The following is a 25,204-nucleotide window of genomic DNA, read 5'->3' on the forward strand; positions in this document are numbered from 1 at the left end:
CTCCCCCCTTCATCAGTGCAACATTCCCACCACCAAAGGCCCCTCATCTCCCTCCTCTCCCACCACCTGAAAAAATCTTCAGCGAGGTCCAGACTTTACATATGTGAGGCCAGAGCTTGATTCTCAGTGCTCATGAACTCTCTCTCCCTCAGCACCTACAAAAATTTTTCATTTCATTATCTGAAACCAGATAAGTCTCCTAGCCCATCAATGACAGTTCTTCCCTCTCCAGCCAACAGCTGTGAATACTTTCAGCACTGTCTCCTGTTGCAGAACCTGTAGCTCGCAGTTTCATGAACTTTTCTTACTCATCCATCCAGCTCCATTTTAGGAGAATGTGTGGAATATCTTCCCTGTTGTACCCTCCTGGAAAATTCCTCTTCAGTTCTAGTCACCACCCCTGGAAGTCTTCCTTAAGTTTCTCAGGCAGATGAAAGGACTCTTGTGGACTCCCAGTACCCTCTCAGAACACGGATGTAACTATGCAACTGTTGGCACAATTCCTCTACATGTCCCAGACTAGAAGTTGCTTAAGATTGGGGAACTCGGGGCCGGAGAGATAGCATGGAGGTAAGGCATTTGCCTTTCATGCAGAAGGACAGTGGTTCGAATCCCGGCATCCCATATGGTCCCCTGTGCCTGCCAGGGGCGACTTCTGAGCATAGAGCCAGGAGTAACCCCTGAGCACTGCCAGGTGTGACCCAAAAACAAAACAAAACAAAACAAAAAAGATTGGTGAACTCACCCCACTCCTTCCTAATCCTATGAGCCAGCAACACTGCCTGCCTCTGGGAAGTTTGTACTGACTGAAGATGAGCACCTAGAGACAGATCTACACTGCCTTCCCTCTGCACACTTAAGGCATGTCTTTCCCAAGGGGAAAGAAAAGTCATCTAAGGCTGGAACTCTAGTACAGCAGTACAACTCTAGTACTTGCCTTGCATGCAGCTAATCTGGGTTTGATCTCTAACACTCCAAATGGTTCTGTGAGCCTGCCAGGAATGATTCCTAACTACAGTTCCCTCAGAATTGCGAGAATAATTTCTAGTGCAGAGGGAGTAGTAACTTCTGAGCATTTCCAGGTCTAGTCCAAAGCAAACACACACACAAAAAAATTGTTCATGAAACCAGGAAGATATCTCAAGCAGTAGAATTCATACCTAGCACATGTGAGGTCCTGTGTTTGGTTTATAGAACTGCATGGTGCTCGGGAGCTCCTGCCAACATCATAGGCATGGCCCCTATAAAAATTATTTAACGTACAGAATTTAGCTTGGATCTTTCTCTTTTTGCATGGAATTCTCATTTTTCAGAGGAACTTGCTTCTCTAGCTTTCATAAGTCCATGGAAGTTAATTCAACAAGTTTATCAAAGTTCACTAAATGAGTTTATAAAAGCCAGACTTGCTTGGATGTTTTGCCAAAAGATCAGATTCCTTCAGGATCATCTAAACATTATTATGGTTATTATTATTGTTATTATTGATATTATTATTTGCATTTTAGAGATTGAAACTAATGTTTTAAATAACAAGTTTATTCTTGTGTTGTTATTAAAATTATACATGCATTTGTTAATTAAAAAGGAGGAGAAAGAAAAGCAGGTGAGAGATATATAAGGAAGAAAAAGAAAACTGTCCCTTACCACCCACTACCCAAAAATAACCATTCTTAGCATTTGGTGAACCAAATGCCCCATTAAGAACCCAAGCTGCCTCAAAAATGATGAAGGTTTGATATTTTTCATGATTTCAGGCTATCTGATTGCTGAACCTGGACTCACAGGCTACCCCCAGGAAGAAAATTTACCTTCACCCAAACCAAGTCTACATCTCAGCTTTGCCAACCACTCTGCAGAGCTGGTATGAGCAGGACAAAGTCAACAATGGAAAAATACCTGAGGAGCAGTGAAATGCAGAGTCCAGTGTGAGAGTTTAACTGCAATTGGAAGAACAGGTTTATGAACTTAGTAAAAGGGAACACATTAGCCACAGCAAAGCTGAGTTTCCAAATGTCATTTTGAAATAACTGGCTCCAGACAGCAGAAACTGAGTGAGTACATTGGTGACAAGTGGGAAGAAGCCACAGTATTGGGAACTGCAAGAGGACTTGGGGAGGGCTGTGAGGAAAAGGCCTGGAAGGGGCTGCAGTTTTACGAATCGGCTTTCTCCCATGTGAGGGAAGCTAGAGTGGTTCAGAGTTCTTGGAACTTGGAAGTCCAAGCTAGAGTCTTTGCCCCACTGCTTTCCAGTAAAGAGTCTGTCGTCAAACTTGACTTTCCTATGCCTCAGGTTTCTCTTCTATAAAATGGGAACAATCTAAGCTTACCACAGTGGGGTGGGGTTAGGTGCTAGTGGTGTGGTGCGGTTAGAGTAGAGGGGCCATTATGACATGGATAGTGGTAAGATCACTCTGGGCAAGAACTGGGTGCTGAAAGGAGGTAAAGTGATCTGCATGATACCCTTTCAGTGACAGTATTATAAACCATGGTGCCTAAAAGGGAAAAAGGAAAAGGTCTGCCATTGAGGCAGGATGTGGGGCAGGTGGGAAACTGGAGACATCAGTGGAGGGAGGAGGACACTGGCAAGGGATGGGTGCTTGAACATTGTACAATTGAAACTCAATCATGAACACTTTAGTAACTCATGGTGATTTGAGAAACTTAAAAAAAACTTTAAAATTATGCCGGAGAGATAGCATGGAGGTAAGGTGTTTGCCTTTCATGCAGAAGGGTGGTGGTTCGAATCCCGGCATCCCATATGGTCCCCCATGCCTACCAGAGGCGATTTCTAAGCATAGAGCTAGGAGTAACTCCTGAGCACTGCCGGATGTGACCCCCCAAAAAAATTCAGCTCAAAATTAAGGGGGGAGGAGCACAGCAGGAGGACATTTGCTTTGCATGCAGCTGACCTGGGACTGACCCAGGTTCGATCCCCAGTATCCCATATGGTCTCCTAAGATTGACAGGAGTAATTTCTGAGCAGATAGCCAGATTTCTGAGTGCCTCCAGGTGTGGCCCACAAACCCAAAAATAAAATAAAAGTTAAATTAAATGGGGATCGTCTAAAGGCTGTCGTGGTAAACAAACATATGGACCATCTCAGACAGTTCTGCAGTTAGTGTGGGAACCTATCACGGCTTCAGGAATGCAATAGAAGCAGGAAAGTGTACAAGAGGTTCATGCCAATTCCAGAGTCAAAAGAGACAGCATTGCCAAGGTCACCAAAGGTCATCTTTAGAATCAAAGTCTTGCTCATTCACTGTAGTCAGGCTCAAAACAGGCCAAACATACCTACAGAGCCTCTGCAACACTAGATTGACCCTGGTGACCTATTCAGCTATTGCTGCTGTGATGCTGTATAACAAGCTCATCTCAGGTTCCTGGGCTTTGGAATCACCGAGAAAGTTCAATCAAGGCACAGGTTCTTTGGTGCTCCAACGCTTTGAATTAGGACTTTGGGGCAGGAGTGATAGCACAGTAGCAAGGCGTTTGCCTTGCAAGCAGCCAACCCCAGACAGACTCTGGTTTGATTCCCGGCATCTCATATGGTCCTCCGAGCCTGCCAGGAGTGATTTTCTTTTCTTTTCTTTTCTTTTTTTTTTAGTAATATCTTTATTTAAGCACCTTGATTAGGAGCAATTTCTGAGTGCAGAGCTAGGAGTAACCCCTGAGCGCCACCGGATGTGACCCAAATCCACCAAAAAAAGAACTAGGACCCCGTGATCAGGACTCAGGGGCTGTGTGTGTTGGGTCACAGGGTCTTCAGAAGATTCTGAAAATTTTTTACTTTTTTTTTTTTTTTTTTGGTTTTTGGGCCACACCCGTTTGACGCTCAGGGGTTACTCCTGGCTATGTGCTCAGAAGTCGCCCCTGGCTTGGGGGGACCATATGGGACGCCGGGGGATCGAACCGCGGTCCTTCCTTGGCTAGCGCTTGCAAGGCAGACACCTTACCTCCAGCGCCACCTACCCGGCCCGATTCTGAAAATTTTTAACCAACCACTTGACACCTGGGAGTTTTTTGTTTGGGGGGGTGGTCACACCCGGCAGCGCTCAGGGGTTACTCCTGGCTCTGTGCTCAGAAATCGCCCCTGACAGGCACTGGGGACTATATAGGATGCCAGGATTCAAGCCACCGTCCTTCTGGATGTAAGGCAAACACCTTACCTCCATGCTATCTCTCCGGCCCTGACACCTGGGAGTTTTGAGCCTCAGAGCAAAGCATAAGAAGAGAGATGCCTCTGGCATGTGCTAACATGCGAAATGCTGGTTCTGAAGCAAAAGTACAAGAGCAGGATTTCTGTAATTACCCGGAGTTTCCGCATTTCTTTCCTGGAATTCCATGGTGTTAGACATGATATTAGCAATTGCTACCTTGAGCTACTTCCCATTCTGTAGACAGGGAATCTAAGCTAAAGGGAACCTCTCTATTGACTAGATGCCAACCAGCCTGTACAGGTGTCCTATGGCCCATGAGTCTGTGTTCAAACTTGTTCTTCCTTGGTTTATCCAATGCACCTGGCTAAAGTGCGCTGCAGAAAGATCTCTTGTCAGTGTCAGCTGTTCCTCAAATCAAGTGTTACATGCTCTACATTCTTTGTCTCATTTTTAATCCTGTCAAGACCCAATGAAGTGATTAAAGAGGAGAGAAATAATGTGCAAAGAGGTTAAGCAACTTGCTTGATGTCATACAGCTCTTAAGGTATGGAGTCTAAGGGACCTCAAGGGTCCTGTCTTGACCTTACCTGTAGATGCAAATGCTTCTTCCTGTTGCCCTGGATGAGGATAAAGGAAACGATCCTTTTGTACTTGAGGCTACTATCTCAGGGTGCTGGTTCCCACATGGGTGGAGCGTTTTTACTTCTGACTCGGTTCCGTCACATATAATCATACTTGAGTTTCATGAGGAAGTCCATCTTGCAGGAATGCAAGATACGTGGATGAATCTGGAGAGTTTCATGCTGAATGAAATGAGTCAGAGGGAGAGGGACAGACACAGAATGATTCATTTACATGCAAGTTATAAAGAAAGCGTCAGGGAACAAGTAAGGCCCAGAGGCAATAGAAATGAAGGGCAGGAGAACTAAGTAGGAAATTCTGAGACCTCAGTGGTCCTGAGTTGGAAGCTTCCCACCATGGGGAGGAAAAATAGGTTAGGGAAGGCTCACTATGACAGTGACAGAGTGTAAGATGACATCTAGTTATTAATCCAAAACAAAGGTATTCTCCAGATTTTCTCTTTCCTTTTTACCTAGCCCTTTGGTATGTATGGTGGATCTTACGCCACCCTCTCCCACTTGGTTGAATTTTGTACTGAGAATAAAGAAAAGTCAGTACACTTTTGAAAAATTGGTGCACTCAGAGACACTGCAAGGAAGAAGCCACTGACCCCTTGACTCTCTCTTCACTGGCTTGGTTTATTAATTCCTCGTGGTTGCCCTTCCTGCTTCAGACCTGTCTGCCTGGGGTTAGAGATACAGTGTGCAGGGTAATTTCATAACATGTGATTTGTTTTACAATAGAGGGAACTGGTCAGTCTGGCTGAGGGCTGGGTGCTGAAAGGAGATAAAGTGACACATATAATACCCTGTCAGTAACAGGGTAAACCACAGTGCCTAAAAGGTAGGACAAGAGGAAAAAAGAAAACGAAAATAGAGCCTGCCAAATGACAGGTGAAATGCAGGAGGAAAACTGGGGCATTAATGAAAAGAAGTGGACACTGTGCAGAGATGGGTGTTGAGCCTGGGCCTTGCAAGAACAAGAATCCTTCATCCAGAGAGATGGGCGGCTCTGGCTCATCTACTCCTGGTGGGAATTAGAGCTTTTCAGAGAAGCCAAGTCCCCTCTCCACTTCACACTGATGGTTCCTGCCATTGGCTCATCTTCCGGCCATGGCAAAGACCACCTTAATCCCGCCTTCCTTCTTGGACAGACACCTCCCTTCTGAACCAAGAGCTTGGTGGTACTTGATGGAGGTTCGAGTGTAGAATATAACCAGATTTGGTATCTGGACAGCAGCAGACTTGTGTTGCTCAAGTTCTGCGCATTTCACAAAAAGGATTGGGCTTCATCCCAGCCTTCCATCTCCAGCACTGAACCTTACAGCCTCCTGAATAGCAGGTAGGTATTTCCCCTTATGTGATGCTTTGTTTCTCCCAGTTTACACTAATCTCTGGAGCCTGAGACTGGAGTTAAATAAGCCACAAGATGCTGGAGTAGGGTGACCGACTAAAAAAGTTCCTGAATCCCAAAGTGCTGTGAACATTCTGGAGCTTGGGGTTCATACAGTGTATAGAATTTAGGTGGGTGCTTGCAGTTACCACCAGCAGCAGAAGAGGCACCTAAATGCTCCCCTCCCCTGTATGTCTCTCGCCTTTGCTCAAGCACTTTTGTCCTTCTGCCTCTAGATCTGTGTGTCCTTTCCCTACCGACCATAGTAGCCATGAAGGAAATGGCTTTTTGGAGCTCCATGAACTCACAGCTCCAAGGGTCAATTCTTGGGTTTTACTTCTCTGGGAACTTGGCTGGTGACTCTGCTTCGTTCTCAAACCCTGTTGAGGACCCTGGGGCTGGAGGAGTCATTTCATTGGAGTCAGAGGGAGTCCAGCTGGTGCCAGACAGTGTAGGTTGAAGTCAGAGCTGGTCGATGGTTCATGAAGTCTAATCCTGCTGAGGGTGGAGGGGGCCAGAGGGGGCTTGTTGAGGAGTGTGAATAGTTGATCCCAGCACCTCAGTTCAAAGGCATCTGCATCTTCCTTTGAATGAGACTCTGCTTCTTCATGGGATGATGAATTTGTGCTTCCTCTTAGAAACTCTTCAAGTCCCTGCAGGGATTCCCTCAATCCAGGATCACCTGTGTAGCTGCGCCCGTCCCTAGGCTGAAGCCCTAGCCAGCAAGGGGCAAAAAAAAGAGCATAGCCTGCAGGGCACCCCCAACCCTCCACCTCTGGGGATACTGAAGCAGAACTCTTAGGTCTGGTCCTGATGACAAAATGTAGACAAAAATTATTTGCTCCTGAGTTGGCACAATAGTATAGTAGGTGGCTACAGCACACAACCAGCTGGGGTTTGATCCCATCCTGGAGCACAGCCGGGGTTGATCCCTGAGCACAGAGCAGAAGTAAGCCCTGGGTAGTGTTAGGTGTGGCCCCAAAACAAAACAAAACAAAGACAAAATTTATTTCCGAGATCAGTAGTAAATAGTTTTGCCCCAGCGTGGCTGAGTGTTTGGTTTTTGCTTGTTTTAATAGTAATAATTTGTATTTATCAGAAGTTGCCAAACGGTGGCAGAGAGGTCCTAAATTCCCTTTACTCCATCCAATCTCATTACCCTCAGGTGCTTCAACCTCAGTTCCTGCGGAGGACCCTGGACCGGGGGTGTCATGTCAAGTTGTAAAACCCCAGGCTTCAAAATGAGAGCAGAGCAGTCCCAGAGGTGGGGGCTGGATGTATGTCACTCCCTCCCCCAGGAGGCCCACACCTGTATAAGGATGAAAACAATCTGGGGCTGTAAATATGTCCTGGCTTCCTTTTTAGGACAGAGGGGCTGGCCTTGCCTAAGACCCAGTAGTAGCCAAGGGCTGTGTTAGCCTCAGCAAATCTTCCAAGGATATGTGGGCAAAGCCCTGGCTCCTGGTGGGCCGCTTGCAAAACTGTTTCCAATAATGGAAACCCGGAGACATCCGGAGGCTCGGGGACTGGCTAGAGACTAAGTAATGAAGCTCCCACACAAGAAAGACAGAGCAGCTATTCTAATTACACTGCAGAAGAGAATTAGCTCAGGGCAACTGTTGGGGGGGGGGGAGATAAAGCACCACAAAAATGTGTCCAACCCAACTCCACTGAGGCATGGGTGCAGCAGCTGAAGGACACATCCTCCCCACCCCAGCATATGTCACCATCTTCAAAGGATTATATTCAGGCAATTGAATCATGATCAACCCGACCCCCCTTCCCTTCACTGATGTTGTATGACCAGGGTCACGCTCATGTATGATGGTGGCACTCACACACTCGATGCGATGTGGTACATGCATCTCACTGTGCGCTCTCCTAGCTGTGGTGCTCACACACAATCTAGTTTTTGTGCTCACATGGGGCCAGGACAGAGATTCTGGTTGAGGTACTCAAATATGCCTGTTCTGCACCTGAGAACATCCACTCTGCAACAGTGCTGGACTACTTAATGACTGTCCTCGGCACATGTGGGTGGCCCTGGGATCAAACTCATGGCCTCATGCTCACAAGGCAGATGCTTTGGTCATCCCACCAGTCTGATTTAGGAGTGGGTTCTATTTTTCTCTCTGCATCTAATTAGGTTTGGGTTTGAGAACTACATACAGTGGTACTTGGTGGGGTGTGAAGGACATTCCTGTCAGTGCTCAGAAGACCAGGCAATGCTCCTGCATTCCAAGCTTGCTCTCAGCCCATTAGTGTCTCCTTCTGGCCTCACTCTGCAGCCTCTGGATTTTCTGCATTGAGATTGTGTCCAACCATTTTATCTAGAAATGCAGGAACAGATCGACCATTGCTTTGACTTGGCACAAATGAAGGCTTTATGTGCCTGAGAAAGTTTTTTTTTTTTTTTGGGAGGGGGGTCACACCCAGCAGTGCTCAGGGGCTACTCCTGGCTCTATGCTCAGAAATCGCTCCTGGCAGGCTCGGGGGACCATAGGGGATGCCTGCATTCAAACCACCGTCCTTCTGCATGCAAGGCTAACGCCCTACTCCATGCTATCTCTCTGGCCCCAATGCTTGGGAAAGTTCAAGAGGATGCATGTTCAAATCAAGGGGGAATTCCCTTGGAGATGAGAGGGGAGAGAGTGGGCTATATGGAGCCAACAGGCTGGGAAGGGATGGCCAGCAGAAAGCCAGTCTATCAGCTTAGAGGAATGAGAAAAAGCCAGTGAGGAGCCAGGGGCAAGGAGCAGAGAAAGTACTGATGACTGGTGGGATTCCAGAGCCAGGCTGTGACCAGGCCCCCTCTACCCTCACTTCCTCCTTCTACTCCCTCATCATCTGCCCGAGTTACCTATCCCAGCCTCCTTTTCTCAGCACAGGCAACTCTGTGGAGAGAGCGCAGGGCCCAGCTGCCCAGGATCAGGAGGAACAGTGGGTGCTCTCCTCTGTGCACCCTTTTCCTGTGTCTCAGCTTCTGCAGGCTCCACTGCCTCCTCCTTCAGGAAGCCCTTGCTACTCCCTCTGTCCAGATAGACAACCTCAGGAATGCTCCTTAGCATAACCTGCCCACTGCCCAGAATATTCTGAGTGGGTTTTCTCCCATAGGAAAGGGAAAGCAAAGGTCAAAGTCAAGGTCAAAGCCCATCTGAGCACTGCCTCTTCCATGCACCCTGAGCACAAGTACCAGCCAAGTTTATAGGAGAAAGATCATTTGTCTGGGGTGTCAGGGGGCAGTTCCTTCTCCTCATCCTCTGTTAAGAGGTGTCATCTTATGGGCTCTGTGCCTACCCCCTGACCCTACCCGCCCCTTCTTGTCCTCTCTCTGGGTCCTGGTCACATGGGGACCAGTGAGGCTGGTGACTCAGCTGATTCATCACCACAATGGAAAATTCCAGTCACCTGGGCTCCTGGCACAGGCCAGAGTGGCTTGGGCTCTGGGGGGTGAGGGGTGTAGCAGGCGGCTACAAGGCCATTTACCTTCCAAAGCAGGAACCAGGACATGATGAGGTCCCTCCCCTCAGAGTTCACTTCCAGGCTGCCCTGTGGTGCCACCAGGATGACTCCATGCTTCCCCAAGGACTACAGGCAGGCAGGGACAGGGGGACAATTAGCCAAGCAGGCAACCCCCTCTGAGCACTGCTGTCAGGTGTGTGAGCACTGCCGAATTTTATTGCAATAGAAAAGGGAAGGGGAGGGCCTGGAGAGATAACACAGCGGCGTTTGCCTTGCAAGCAGCCGATCCAGGACCAAAGGTGGTTGGTTCGAATCCCGGTGTCCCATATGGTCCTCCGTGCCTGCCAGGAGCTATTTCTGAGCAGACAGCCAGGAGAGTAACCCCTGAGCACCGCTGAGTGTGACCCAAAAACCAAAAAAAAAAAAAAAAAAAAAAAAAGAAAAGGGAAGGGGAGCCTGCCACTCACCTGCCTACACATCTCACCCTTCACCCACCACCCACCCCCAAGGGGCTACTGGAGTGGTCCAGGGCCTGATGCAAGAGGGATTTCTTCAGAAGGAGACACACCCTCTACCTGCCATGCACCTCTTCATGATGCAAGAACCCACACTCACAAGTGCATCTCCACCATTAGGGTTCAGATCTGGACCCTGATCCACCTGAGTGCTGACTTGGGGGCCGAGTGGATTGTTTTTAATAGTTGAAGTTAGGCACAGACACTGATCCATGAAGAGATGTGGTCGATGAGCTACTTGCTCACCAATTGCTTACTTCCTTAGGGGCATGAAGGCCTTCAAGGTGTTCAAAAGGACCAGACCCCAGAGTCATGTTGCTTGAGAATAGGCCTAAAACACTCAGGGCAACCTAAAAAGAATCTCTAAAGCAGTCAGTAATCTCAAAAGAGATGCCAAGTCAATGAAACGCCCAGTCAGGGTGTTGAGAGTTTTGGCGCCTTTTTGGATTGCAACCTCCCCCCTTCATACTGCTGGAAGGCCCAGCAGACACATTCATATCAGCCTATAAATGGCCCAGCTTCACAGCTCCGCAGGCCACATATGCCTCCAAACTCCACAATTCTGTCAGCCCAGTAGGAGCACAGCAAATTAGCTGGGAAAGTAGCACAGAAACCCACTGAGCTCCATAAAATGAAAACAATTAACAGAGAGCTCAACGAGCAACAAATAGCTCAGTAAATCCTCAGACAAGGGCTTTAATAAGACCATTGAGATATAACAATTTTTACAAAGTTTCTTTTAATAAACCATGTTTTTATATTTTTATTTATCATTTTGGTGTAACAAGTGATATAAAATAAATTTTCTCATGCTTGCTTAGGGAGCAGGCTTGGAAAAGTGGGAACAATGTTGAAGAGAAGGTCACACTAGTGGTATTGGTGTGTTTGACACTGAATGCCTGAAATAACTGTATTGTGAACAGCTTTGTAAATCACAGTATTTAAATAAAGTTAGAGAAAAAGAGAAATAAAATAGTATAAAATTTTAAAGTATAATTTTTGTCTTTTTTTTTTTTTTTTTTTTTTTGGTTTTTGGGTCACACCCGGCAGCACTCAGGGGTTACTCTTGGCTCTATGCTCAGAAATTGCTCCTGGCAGGCTCAGGGGACCATATGGGTTGCCGGGATTTGAACCATAGTCCTTCTGCATGCAAGGCAAATGCCCTACTTCCATGCTATCTCTCTGGTCCCAATTTTTGTCTTCTTAATAATAGACAAAGCCAGGAGAGAACAGAGGTCAAGGTATTTGCCTTGTATGCCATTGACTCAAATTTCATCCTGAAACCTCATAGGATCCCCTGGGCCCTGCCAGGAGTGACCCCTGAGCACAATCTGGTGTGGCCCCCAATTACCCCCACAGAATAATAGCAAATAAAGCTTAAGCTACATGACTGACAAGGCTCTCTGCATTTCTGTCTAGGTTTCTGGAATCTTCTGAATGCTGTAGCGCCCTGGTCTCTTTGAGGATCTTCCAAGCAGAGGCTCAGAGAGGCTGGGTCGCTTTCTTGGCACTACAGGTTCAGGAACTCGCAGTTTCAGTGTATGCTTCCCAGAACTAGCCAAAGATCTCGCTCCAGAATCACGTGTCCAGAGATTTTGGATTTAGAGGTTCACTATTTCCATAGACTCCCCCCAAACCCCTTTACCAAGGAGGGCAAGAAGAAGCAGGAATCTCCGCAAGGTGAGTGAGCCCCAAAGTGTGAAGCGTGCCCAGGCTTGATGTCATCTGTGTGGTTTATATATTGCACCCCAAGCAGAAGCATGTGACCCATCTGTGAGTCCCCAAATCTCCCAGTTTCCTCAGTACTGGCCTGTGGGTTTATTTAATGCCATTCTGCTGCCTGGACACCTAGAACTGGGGGGACACCTCTCCCATCACCATCCCGAACCCCAGGATGACCTGGAGACCTCTAGAAGGCTGTGGTCTGGAGGCCTAGCACCCCTAGGATACGTGGTTGTCCAGGAGCTACCAGGAGGAGCTGTTTTTTCTGCTGCCCAGGTCAAGACCTTTTCCTGATTCGCAGACCCCCACACGTCCCCCAGTACATGGTGCTCCCCTTTTGGGGGGTGATCCTGGGGAGCAAGGACACAGGGAGGGACTAGATGGGCCTGCAGGAGTCGGGGTGGGGGGACCCAGATTCCTTTACGAGAGAACAAAGGGGAAACAGGACCTCTTTGGTAGAGGATCCTCCCAGAAGATGCCCCCCCACCCCCAGTCTGGAAATGAAGGCCCATGCCCTAAGGGTCCTAAATTCCCATTTCTTCCCGACACCCTGCTTCACCCAAGCTTCCCCCCCCCCCAAGTGGAGCCTGGGCTCGCTGGCAGGAGAGGCCGGAGGAGCCTCAAAACTGCTCCCCTTGGGAATCTAAGTAAAGTCCCTCCCCTGGGAACCCGAGGCGGCCCAGCAAAGGGAGTCCGGAGTCTCGGTGAGGCGAGGCGGCTACGGGTCACTGGCCTGCGGAGCTCCGGGGACACCTTGGGGTGCAGCCCACACCCCAACTCCCGCCCCAAACCCACCCTCCTCGGGGCGCAGCCTCCTTCGCCCCCCCACCCAGTAGAGCTGGGGCGTCGCACACTTGCACCTGTCGGGCACCAGGCCCCGCATCCAGCCCGCGCGCCCGTGGCGCCTCCGGTGAGTCGGTGGGGAAGCTGGGGGGGTCCTTTCCCCCCACAAACCCTGGGGCCCGGCACCCCCGAACACTTTGGCATCCAGACTAGGGGGGAACCTCGCACCCCCCCAACCCAGGGCCCCTCCTGTCGCCTCCGCTCGTCGCCGCCTCCGGGTGGATGGAGTTGGCCCCGACCAGGTGGCTCCGGGCGCCTTTTAGGGGTGCGCGGCCGTGCCATTGGTGGATTTTTTTAAACCGTTTTGGAGGGAGGGGTGAGCGCGGCGTGGGGGCCGGCGAGCGAGCGCGCTCCAGGCTGGGGCGACATCTCCTCCGGTCCCCCATCGCTCGCTGCTCCGCCGCCGCCTGCGCCCCGGTCCCCGCCGCCGCCGCCGACCATGAAGCTGCTGGGACACAGATTCGAGCTGCTGACAGGTACCTCCCTGCGTCCGGGTCCGAGCTGGCGGGGCTTCGGGGCCCGCAGGAAGGACCAGGGGCGCCGACGCCAGCTGCCTGCCGGGCGGAGTCTTGGGGCGCTGTAGTCAGCTGTGGCTTTGCACCCCGAGTGCCCGGGGCCGGACGCCCGGAGCGCGGTTCCGAGTCACCGGCCTGCCGAGCTTCTAAGCTGGTCCCCGAAAGAAAGCTCAGAGCTGTCGCCTCCAGCCAGAGCCAGAGCGACCAGGTTCCCCCCCAAACCCGAGTCTCCGGGCGTCCCTCGCGGAGAGAAGTTTCTTGCCCTAGCCCGGAGTTGAGACTAGAAGGCCTGGGAAGTGGAGATCCAAAATCGAGGAATCCCTAGTGTTGGGGTGCACCATTGGGTAGCTGAGGAGAAGCCCCTCTTACACCTCCCCTAAATCATCGGGAGAAGCAAGAGGATGGGGTGAGGGGGTGTCTTATGCAGGCTTAAGTCTGTGCTGTGCTCCCAGTGGCAGTGGAGGGAGCAGACCAGAGAAGGAGGTTAGGGAAAGGAGATACTGGGTCTTCCTGTCTGTAGTGGAAGTCCTCTGCACCCCAGATTTTTCAGGCTGAACTGCTGGATTCTGGACATGTCCCCTGGAAGGGCAGGTCACTATTGGGGCCCAGGAGCCCTTGGATAGGTGGGTGGGATGGGGGTGAACTGTAGGCATCTTGGAGTTCCTGTAGAGCCTGAGCCTAGAGTGGGAAGGGTCCACAGCTTTGGGGGCTAACAGGGAAGGAAGGAAGTGTTCCCAGTGATATTGGGGGGATGTGTAGGGGTGAGAGCCAGGGAGAGGTGGTCTGCAGAAGGGCATTCCATGCACTCTGGCTGCTGCTCCTTATTCCTGCCTCACCTCACCCTACAGCCTGCTTCCAACAGCTACTCTGAGCCTCCTCTCCAGGCTAAGGCAGATTCCCTTGGGTGGCTAGTGGTCCTCTCCCCATGCCCAGTGCCCTTTCTTCCCCTCCTTCCCCTCCTGCCTCTTTCTCTCCCTTCCTCTGATCTGACCTGAGTTAAAATCTTACCCCTGGGGTTGGAGAGACAGTACAATGGGTAGGGAGCTTGCCTTGCAGGCAGCAGACCCAAGTTTGATCCCACCCCCATTTGGTGCCATGAGGCCCTGCAGGAGTGACCCTGAGTACAAAGTCAGGAGAACCCCTGAACATGGCCCCAGTATAACCCCCCCCCCCCAAATAAAAATAAAAGTGCTGAAGCTGGAGCCATAGCACAACAGGGAGGAGGGTATTTGCCTTGCATGAGGCCGATGCAAGTTTGATCTCCAGCATCCCATATGGTCTCCTGAGGCTGCCAAGAGTAACACCTTAGTGCCAATGGGTATGCTCCCCCCTCCCAAAAAAAAAAACCTCACAGCCCATTCTCTGATTGTCCCTGGGCTTGCAGTTCTGTTGCCTCAGGTGGGGTGTGTTCCTGGCTCTGCAGTAACTCCCCCAGTTAACAAGTTGGCACCCCCAGCCGGGCCTGGTCCCCAACAACTCCATCCCCTTCTAGTGCTGGTCTCCGTGCCCCTAAGTGGCTCCTGCTGTCTGCCCTGACTTTGGCCACCAGGGACTTTGAAACTCTTACCCTCACTTGATCCCAATTCTTATGTATATGGGATATATCAGGCGAAGCTGCCCCCCCCCACCCTATTGGACAGAGTGTGAGATCAGGGGAGTGTATACAGCAAGTGTCCAATGTATGCTAAATGGCCTCCAGGTTCACTGGCTGATCTGCTGAGAGTTAGAGCCATTTCTTTCCTCAGGGTCTCTTGCCCTGCCCCCTTCACCCCAGAACACCCCCACCCCAATTAACAGGAGGCTTTGATGCATCTAACGCTTCTGGCCAGGCCCATCCTGCTGCTTTGGTGTCATTGCAGCCCTAGAGTTCAGTCCCTGCCTCACTGTCCCCTGCCCTGGCTCAACTGGTCTCCTCAGCTGGTCTCTGCTTCCCTCTATTCAGGGACTCTGGACTTGGTGCTTCCACAAGTTGGCTGTGCCAGATGCTATGTTTCCTTTCTGGAGTCTCTCACTTGAGCCTCTAGGGCAGTGGTCCTCAATCTATGGTCGTTGGCCACTTATTGTATTTGTTCCCGTTTTGTTTCTCCACTTCAAAAATAAGATAGATGTAGTGTCCATAGTAATTTGTTCACAGATTTTGTTTTTACTATAGTCAAGCCCTCCAACCATCTGAGAGACAGTGAACTGGGCCCCTGTTTAAAACATTTCAGGATCACTGCTCTAGGGCCTCTGTGGAGGCCTGGGGTTCTGTGCTATGGGACAAGGTGGGGGTGGCCAGGCACTCCGGCTCTGGGCCTGACAGATGCCCTGAGTGGTCTCGCCCAGCCTGTCAATTTTGGACAGTTGGTGGGATGGCAGTGATGGGGTGGAGGAAGGTTCACATTCACTAATGCTCATGGCCATTGGTCTGTTCTAGATCCTGTTGCAGGCCTCAGGGGGTCCAGGGTGTGTGAGTTTGGGGGCCCACCTGGTGGTGGTGCTCTGGGGGTCATGTGGTACTGGGACTCTCACAGGCAAAGAATGTGTGTACCCCTGACCACCCTTGGAACTCTCTCTGCCCCCCCCCCAGCACATCCTGAGCCTCCACCGACCCCTCCCAGGGAGACCTGGGAGGAGGGTGCTTTGTTGGCCTGTGGGAGGTGCCCAGCGCTGTGTGTCCCCCACCCAGCTTGTTCCTCTTCCATAGATAGGTGCTCTGGACTTCAGAGTAAAATTTTCTGTCTCTGAGCACTGTGTGCCCAGCAGGGCAGGTCTTTGTGTAGCTAAGTAGAAAGTACTGGGGGCCAGAGTGCTAGCATATTGGGTAGGGCGTTTGCCTTGTAGGCAGCTGATCCTGGTTCGATCCTCAGCAGCTCATATGTCAGGTGTAATTTCTGAACACAGAGCCAGGAGCAACCCTTGAGAGCTGCCAAGCATGACCCCATAGCCCGCCCCCCAAAGTGCTAAGTTTCAGATATTTGTACTCAGTGTGCTTCTTGCATGATGGCACAGAGACCGAGAGAGCCCTAAACCAGCAGACTGAGGGTTTCAGGGGGGTCCCCTGGGTGCTTCCAAATCCAAATGGGAAATTAAAGAAATACCTGATGTGTGAGGATTCACATGTAAAGACTTGTACCTGTCCTATCTGGCTAACTAGTGAGGCAAATACACCACCTCTCTGTTCCATGCAGCTGTGCCTGGTTTGGTGGCCAGCAGCTGGGTCCACCCATGCTTTACATAGAGAAACTGAGGCATAGATTTATGCCCCTTTCAGGAAGCTGAAAAATTAGATCATGGATTCTCATTCCGATTCTGATATACTCCACTGCTTCCCAGAGTGCTGCCATGAGGTTGGAGGCTGCAGAGACAATCGGGGGGAGCCTGAGAAGAAGGGAAAAGTGGTGCCCCAGAGCAGGGAAAGAGGTAGCTACTGCCTGTCATCAGAGGGTAACCTGGTGCTGCTGACCGAGAACAAGGTGACAGTGATTTATCAGAAGCTACCAGACAGGTGTGATTTGAAGTCAGCGCCTGAATTTTTAGGTACACAAAGGTGTTTGCGGGGAGCTCATCCCGCCTTTGTTTATAGAAGGAACATGCCAGAAACAACAGCCTTGCTGCCACAAGGAAAAGGGGGTATAGAGGCAGGAGTGTAGTCAGTCCCGAGCCCTGACCCAGGTCCGCTGGAGGCATGCCCATGTCCACTGTGACTGCTCCCAGGAGGCCGCATCCACCTGTGCCAGGGCCCATCCATGCACTTCTCGCCCTGGGAACTCTTCATGCAGCTGCTCCATGAAAGTTGGAGTCACATCCTCTTGTTCATAGATGAGGAAACTGGGGCACAGAGTGCCTTCACTCATTTGTCAGATGTCACCCAAAAGGGAAATGATGATGGGGTTGGAGGTACGAGCCTGCTTGCTCTGTTGTCAGATGTTTTCTCAGGGTGAAGACCAAGGCTGGACAGAAGGGCCAGGTATGGAACACTGGCATCGCCCGCAGTGGGGTTTAGCATCCTTTTCACTTGCTGCTTTGGTGCCTCTGTCCTTCTGACTTTTCTTAGTGACTGTGGATGGCTTGAACTTTAATCTTGATTTTAAGAAACAAAGTTCGGGGCCGGAGAGATAGCATGGAGGTAGGGCGTTTGTTTTTCATGCAGAAGGTCATTAGTTCGAATCCGGCATCCCATATGGTTCCCCGAGCCTGCCAGGAGTGATTTCTGAGTGTGGAGCCAGGAGTGACTCCTGAGCACTGCCGAGTGTGACCCAAAACCAAAAAAATAAGAAAAAAAAAAAAAACAAAAACAAAACAGAGTTCACAGAAAGGAGCCAGGGAGACAGTACAGTGGGTAAGGAGCTTGCATGAGGCTGACCCAAGTTCAGTTCCTGGCACCTCCTATAGTACCGTGAGCACAGAGCCAGGAGTAAGCCCTGAGCACCGCCAGGCATGGTCCAATGACTAAATAAAACACACAGACCAACAAAACACAGAGTTAACCAGGAGGACCAGAGAGATAGGGCAGCAGGGTAGAGCATCTGCCTTGCATAAAGTTCATCTGGGTTGGATTTCCCAGCCCACCATGAGTGATTCCTGAATTTAGCACCAGGAATAACCCCTGAGCACTGCCAGGTGAGGCCCAAAAAGCCAAAGAGCAAAGTTGACAGGGAAAGACAAAGATGGAAAGGGCTGGACTGTGACGAGGACCCAAGTCTCACGTGTAGCAAGAGTGTGTTCAGGGAAAATTCCAAAAGGCTCGGCCTGGGAATGTTCCTGAGTACAGGGAGAGGGTCAGCCTGAACCTGCCACAGGCCACACACAGCCCTCCCCCCTCACAGCCTGTTCTTCTCATTTACTTCACTGTTTTTCTCCCTCTTGTTGCCTGTCTCGGCTTCAGCCGCCCTCTGTCCTTACTCGTCCCTAACTGCTGCTCTCGGGACTTCAGATGCCATGTACGGGCTGTCACCCTGCAGCTTGTCCCTAAATGCTCCTACCCTTGGCTCTGTTCTTCTCCAGCTTGTCAATGCCTGTAAGGCTCAGAGCCCAGCCCCAGTCCTCACATTTTCCTTGCCCCCCGCCCCATCCACCTGCATTGCCCCCTCAAAGCCTGTCGGGAACTAGGACTCGCCTCCTGGCTCCTCTATTCTTGGGAGTGTTGCTGGAAGTGCTATGGTTCTCTCATCTTCCCAGCACACAGCTGGGGGGGGGGGGGTTGGTGGCAATCATCTCCTCTCTTCTTTGTAGGAAGAAGTCTCTCTCTCTCCCTTTCTTTCTCTCTCTCTCTTTCTTTCTCTCTCTCTCTCTCTCTCTCTCTCTCTCTCTCTCTCTCTCTCTCTCTCTCTCTCTCTCTCTCTCTCTCTCTCTCTCACACACACACACACACACACACAACCTCACAAGCCTCACAAGCCTCACTCAGAGGAAAATCATTGATCCAATGTTTCCAGGGCTGAAGCGGAGCTATTGCCTCCACTCACCTCTTTGTCCCTGTCTCCTCCGCCCTCACCCTCTGGCTTCAGGCTCCAGCCCAACTTCCTGTAGCTCCAACATGAAGGCCTGGCCCTGGCAGTTCCCTGGGTCTCCAAGCACTTCCAGACACATCCCAAGGGTGTTAGTCCAGCTGGCCTGTCTCAAGGACACCACCCTGCAGCCTCAGGGGCAGCCAGCCCACCCTCTGGCCCTTCCCTGACCTTGTCTCAGCTCATCCCGCTGGAAGATTTGCTGATCATTTGCCAGCTCCCAGCTCCCCCAAGACAGTTCCATTAAGGTAGGATTTTAACTTAGTGGATAATGGCCATATTTTATCTGGGGTGCCTGGTACAGTGCCTGTGTGAATATCTGGTGACAGGACAAGTGGGTGAATGAATGAACAAGGCCCTTACTGTGGGTGTGTTTGCTCCTGCTGGATCCCCAGAACTGATGAGCAGAGGCTGCAGGTTTGCCGAGGGGAACCCAGGTGCCATGAGGAGAAAGGTCTGGGTATTGGGGCTCACCCAGCCAGCAACCCCGGCAGGGTCTTTTCAGAAAGGATCTGAGAGTTGCTTGGAGCAGGTGAAAGTTGTTCCCCCGGGACTCTCAGGAGGCATTACACATTCCCAGGGTGTAGGAGACTTTCTGTAGGGAGCACACCCAGGAAGAAAGACCCTCCACCTCCTTACAGAGGCAGGATTATGTTTCTGAGCTGGCTAAATTCTTTGAATCTCACAAAAAGGACGTGTTTCTTCCTTTCTGGGAAACTCGCCAAATGAGACAAAGATACACAGCTCAGACCAGCCACCTGAGTCTGGAAAACCTGAGAACTGGTCACCCAGTGTAGCAACATGGGCTTATATATTAACGCACATCTGGGTTATCACTACTACTGTGACCTGGGAGACCATGTAGGAAGGACTGGCTCCTTTTATTTATTTTATTGAGGATTTACAACAATACTGATACTAATCGGTCTCAGAGTGGAGAGAATGTGGATTTCGGGTAGCTGGGTCAAGTTCTTTGCTCTGAGTTCTTTTACTGGGCTAGGATGGATCTCCAGGAAAATATCCCAAATTTAGATTCACTTCAGCTGCATATGATAAGAAATCGAATATGGTGACATTTTAAATGAGAGGAAAGTGTGTTTCTCTGTTCATATACAGAGTCTGGAGATAGGAGGAAAGTGTTTTTCTCTTGTTCATAATCAGAGTCTGGAGATAGGTCCCCCAAATTATCATGGTGTCTGAGTCTTAGGTTCCTGAAATTCCTCTATATTGTCATTCTCCTGCCTTCAGTGCCTTGCCTGAGGGCCCAGAATAGCTGCTCAAGTTCCCCACATCATGTCTGTATTTCATCCAGAAGGCAAAAGGAAGAGTTAAAGACTTCTTATAAGTCTCCTTTCTTATAAGAGCACGACCCATCACAATCCTACATGGTTGGACTAGTGACTCCATATCAGCTCACAGACGCCAGCATCTGTACTTTAGAAAGTTATGGTGTATTTAAAGACCTTCTGGGCTTTTTGTCTGGAAAAGACTTCAAAGCAACATGCTGTAAATGTTCAAAGAACATTTACAAGTGGAAAAGACAATAAGTTCAAAGAAAGATTGATGAGGGAAAGGAGGAAATGAAAAAATAGTCCATTCAAACAGAAATGGAGGACCTAAATAGTACAGTAGTGGAGTTTTACAATCCATTAACATTGACTAGATACAGTGACAGAATGAGAGAAACTGGAATTTGAATCAGTTACTTCACGGACAACTTACGTAATATAAGTAAAGGAGCGAAAGAGTAATAGTTCTTAAAAATAGAAAAAACTTGTACACAAAGAACCTGGATTGTACACAAAGAACACTGGCACCCCATATGGAATCTCAACTCCATCAGGAGTTGTCCCTGAGCACAGACAGAGCAAGGAGTAACCCCTAATCATAGACCAGCATAGACCATAAATATAAATATATAAATTAAATAAATGGGAAAAAGCTAAAGAGAAATTTATGAGACAACATTAGAGAAACAACAAAGAAAAATCACTTAGAAGAAAGTACATGTGATGACTAGTAGGCATATGAAAGTGATCATTATTATTGGTTATCAAGGAGACATAAATCAAAATGACTATGAGGGGGCAGGAGTGACACGGTACACCAGGATGATACAGGATGGCCTATCTATGAGAAAAACACTTTTCTTTCATTTAAAATGTCATCATTTTAGTTCTTTTTTTTCTCTCTTTTTAAAAATAATTTCTTTATGCACTGTGCTTACAGAAATGTTCATAGTTGGGTTTCAGTCATAAAATGTACATGGTCCCTTCACCAGTGCAACTTTCCCACCACCAATGTACCCCATTTTCCTCCCACCCTGTACCCCCTGTTTGTCTCTGCTTCTTTTTCATATTCTCCTTCTCTCCTTCTCTCTCTCTCTTGCCTTTCTGGCATTGTGGTTCGTACTGTTGTCAATGAGGGGTTGACATGCATACTACTTTATCCCCATTCAGCATTCACTATCCCCTTTCAGTGAATAGGTTGCTTGCCTTGCCCTCGTAGTCACCTGGTCCTTGACATCCCAATATGATCTCCTGAGCACTACCAGGAGTGCAAAACCAAGAACAAGCCCTGAACACTGCCAGGTATGACCCAAAATCCCAACAATGACAATAAGATATAACACCAGTAAAACTGACATGTCTCCCTGACTGGAAATAGCCAGAGTTGGCAGGTATATATTGAGAAAGGAACTTTTATTCACTGTTGGTGGAAATGTCAACTCTTCAGCCCCCATGAAAAATAGTATGAAGATAACAGAGCTTCCTTGGGACCCATTGATTCTTCTTGGTATCCCTCAAAACACAAATATCTATACATACTTATTCATGATAGCATTAAGTACAATATCCAGCATATGGAGATAACTCAGTTTTCCAACAACAAATAAATGGATAAAGAAGTTGTTGTACATTACACAATGGGATATCATGCAATTATCAGAAAGGATGACATCTTGTCATTTGTTACAACATAGGTTGGCCTGGTGGGCATCATATTAGACAAAATAAGTGGGAGAGGAGCAAATTCTGAATGATGTCTCTCATTTTTTATAGAGAAACCAAACAACAGATAAACCTACTGAACAAGGACGAACCATTGACCTTCAATTACAAAACTAAGATGGTCCAGTAACAGGGTCTAGGGGGAAGTGTGGACTATGAGGGACATAAGGAGAGTGGAGAAAATCCTAGGCATTTTGGTGATGGTGAAGGTCAATATTATTGTCCATCCAAACCATACATGTTCACACTATTTTAATCATGTTATTTGAACTACAATAAAACTATAAAACAGAAATGGAAACAAAAAGTTCAGATCCACATGGGTTCAATAGTGAGTTCTGCCAATTATCCAAACAAGGCTTATTATCTATATTTATCACTCAGTCTCTTCCAATATATAAGAGAAAGAGGAATCCTTGCTAATAGCTTCTGTGAAGTCACATAATTCTAATACAAATAAGAGATATCGGGGCCAGAGCCACAGCACAGCGGTAGGGTATTTGCACAAGGCTGACCCAGGATGGACCTGGGTTCAATCCCCAGCATCCCATATGGTCCCCCGAGCCAGGAGCAATTTCTGAGTGCAGAGCCAGGGGTAACCCCTGAGCATCACCGGGTGTGGCCCCAAAACAAAACAAAAACAAAAAGCAATAAGAGATATTACTAAAAGCGAAAATTATACATTAAAGGTAGAAAATCGGACATCTTTCTTCTAAGATCAGGCACAAGGGAAAGATACATAGTTTTCCCACTCTTCTTTCTTTTGGGGGAGCACACATGATAGTGCTCGGGGTTACTCCTCCTAGGTCTGTGCTCAGGTTACCATATGGGGTGCCAGGGATTGTGGTCAGTGTGCAGGCAGGAGCCCTACACACTGTACTATTGCTCTGGCCCTTTATTGCCCTGTCTCTGCTATTTTTTTAACATAGTTTTAAGAGTCCTTGCCACTGCAATCAGGCAAGAAGAAGAAAACAAAGGCATCCAAATTAGACTGTCACTATTTGCATATGGCATACTATATATAGAAGATTCTAAAGACACTACTAAAAAGCTTTTAGAAATAATACATGAGTACAGTACAGTTGCAGGTTACAAAATCAACACACAAAAACTTGCTGTTTCTTGGGTCTAGAGCGATAGCACAGTGGTGGGGCTTTTGCCTTGCATGCAGCTGACCTGAGTTTGATTTCTGGCATCCCATATGGTGCTTTGAGCCTGCCAGGGGTTATTTTTGAGCACAGAGCCAGGAGTAACCCCTGAGTACAGCTGGATGTGGCCCAGAAAGAAACGAAAAGCTTGCTGTTTCTATATGCAAGCACTAAATAAGAAGAGAAATAATTTTTAAATAGTGTTCAAAATCATCAAATAATTAAGAGTTAACTTAATCAAGGACATGGCAGACTTATACATCAACAACTATAAGTCTTTTTTTTTTCTTTTAGGATCACAACCGGTGACACTCAGGGGTTACTCCTGGCTATGCGCTCAGAAATCGCTCTTGGCTTGGGGGACCATATGGGATGCCGGGGCCTATCCTAGGTTAGCGTGCACAAGGCAAACACCTTACTGCTTGTGCCACCACTCCAACCCAACTATAAGTCATTATTAAATGAAAAAGAAGAGAACACCATGGAAATAAAGAGTTCATTTTTATGGATTAGAAAACTTAACATTGTCAAATGACCAGCCTATAGAAAAAATAATATAGATTCAGTACAGTATCAGAACTCTATATAGTGTTTGTTCTTCAGGGTCTTAAAATAAGCATTGCTAAAATGCGCAAGGAATCATAAAGACAGGGAAGAGACATTAGATTCCCTGACTAAACTGTACTCTAACACTCAAGTAATAAAAACAGTGTGGTGCTGTAATAAAAACATAAAAGAGTTATATTTTTATAGTAGAAACCTGGAAATAAACCTTCATATCCACAGTCAGTTAATTAAAAACAAAGGAGCTAGGTGGCTTAAATGAAAGAAGAAAAGTATCATCAACAAATGATGCTGGGAAGACTAATCAGTCACATGTTAAGAAATAAGTGCATTGCAACTCTGTTTCGATCATATACGAAAAGTTAATTCAAAGTGTATTACAGATCTTAAGAATTGACTAGAATCCATAAAATAAATTGAGGAAGACAGAGGCAACACTCTCTAGGATTTGGACCTAAGAGGGTTTTTCCCCCCTTTAAATCTCAGCAATGCTTAGAATTTACTCCTGGTGGTGCTCAGGGGACCATATAGAGTGCCAGGGATCAAACCTAGGTCTGCCACATGCTAAGGCAGTGACTGTATTATTTCTCCAGCCCCCTCAGAAGTTTTTGTTTGTTTGTTTGTTTAGGGGCCACACCCAGCAGTGCTCAAGATTTACTTCTGGCTCTGTGTTCAGTAATTGCTCCTGTCAGGCTCAGGACACCATATGGGATGCCAGGGATCAAACTTGGGTTGCTTGCGTGCTAGGCAAATATCCTACCTGCTATGCTATCACTCTGGCTCCTTTCAGAGGTGTTTTTAACAGAACAAAGAAAAAAGTTATATGCCACACAAAAAAAGGTTTTGCATGAGGAAAGGTAGACTAAAATTTAAAACCGTGCTACTGAGTGGGAGAAAATATTTCTATGTCATATCTCAAAGGGCTAATATCTAAAATAAAGCAGCCACAAAATAACAAACAATGCTTCTTTTTAAATGGGAAAAAGAGATAAATAAATATATTCTCGAAGAAGACATACAAGTGGCCAGTAGGCATGTGAAATAGTGTTCATCATCACATATCATCAGGGAAGTGCAAATCAAAATGATAATGAGGTATCATTTCATTCTGAAGAATGAAGAATGAAACCAGTGTTGCTGAAAAGCTAGTTTAGTGGGTAAAGTGCTGACTTAGCATATAGCTGATCTGGGTTCAAAACCTGGCACCAGATATGATTCATTAAGCATCATCACAAATGAACTACCCCCCTCAAAAAAAAAAAAAAAAAGCAAACAAATTTGTATTAAAGTCTAAAAAAAAATAAAGGACCAAAAGGGTAAATAAAAGTACAAAAAACATTCTGAATTTGAACTTATCTGGGTAACAATTCTGAAATTAATACGTGTGTATATCTTGGAAATGAGAAAAAAATTGAGAGCTAGATTTCATCATGGGAGAAAAAACTACAAATCAAGAAAGAGGAAAGTTATAAATTTATGGATTAATTGAAATTAATGATATCAGTCTAAATTTCATTTTATTATAACTCATATATGGGTGGGTAGATATAGATGTAAGCATATGTATCTGTCATACACAGTAAGTCCTCTATTAGAATGTTCTGGGGGCCACAGAGATGGCAATGGGCTGAGCACACACTTTGCTTATAGGAAGCCTGGGTTTGATCCCTGACACCACACTGCAGAAAGTACACCCAAATATTTCTTTTAGAATGCTTGTCGTTTTTTTCACCCCTGAGAAGGAAATGAAGAACCCCAAGCACAG

At 47.9% G+C, this 25,204-nt stretch overlaps 1 protein-coding gene across 6 annotated transcripts in view; it reads left to right on the forward strand.

Annotated features, from left to right (window-relative positions):
- The window catches only part of NDRG4 (NDRG family member 4), a 518,571-nt gene that overhangs the window by 471,719 nt on the left and 21,648 nt on the right, over window positions 1-25,204 (forward strand). Inside the window, exon 1 of one of the 6 annotated variants that reach the window (XM_049786141.1) lies at window positions 12,659-12,779. The exons of 3 other annotated variants lie outside the window; for them this stretch is intronic. Coding sequence is in view for 2 of the 3 variants with exons in the window: in XM_049786135.1 (XP_049642092.1) it covers window positions 13,152-13,188 (37 nt within the window). In the remaining variant the exon portion in view is untranslated. Of the gene's footprint in view, window positions 1-12,658; window positions 12,780-13,053; window positions 13,189-25,204 lie in introns of those variants that run through there. 2 more of the 6 variants (XM_049786135.1, XM_049786134.1) reach the window with 2 other exon arrangements.

This window comes from Suncus etruscus, chromosome 14, assembly GCF_024139225.1.
Source record: "Suncus etruscus isolate mSunEtr1 chromosome 14, mSunEtr1.pri.cur, whole genome shotgun sequence".
Taxonomy (NCBI): Eukaryota; Metazoa; Chordata; class Mammalia; order Eulipotyphla; family Soricidae; genus Suncus; species Suncus etruscus.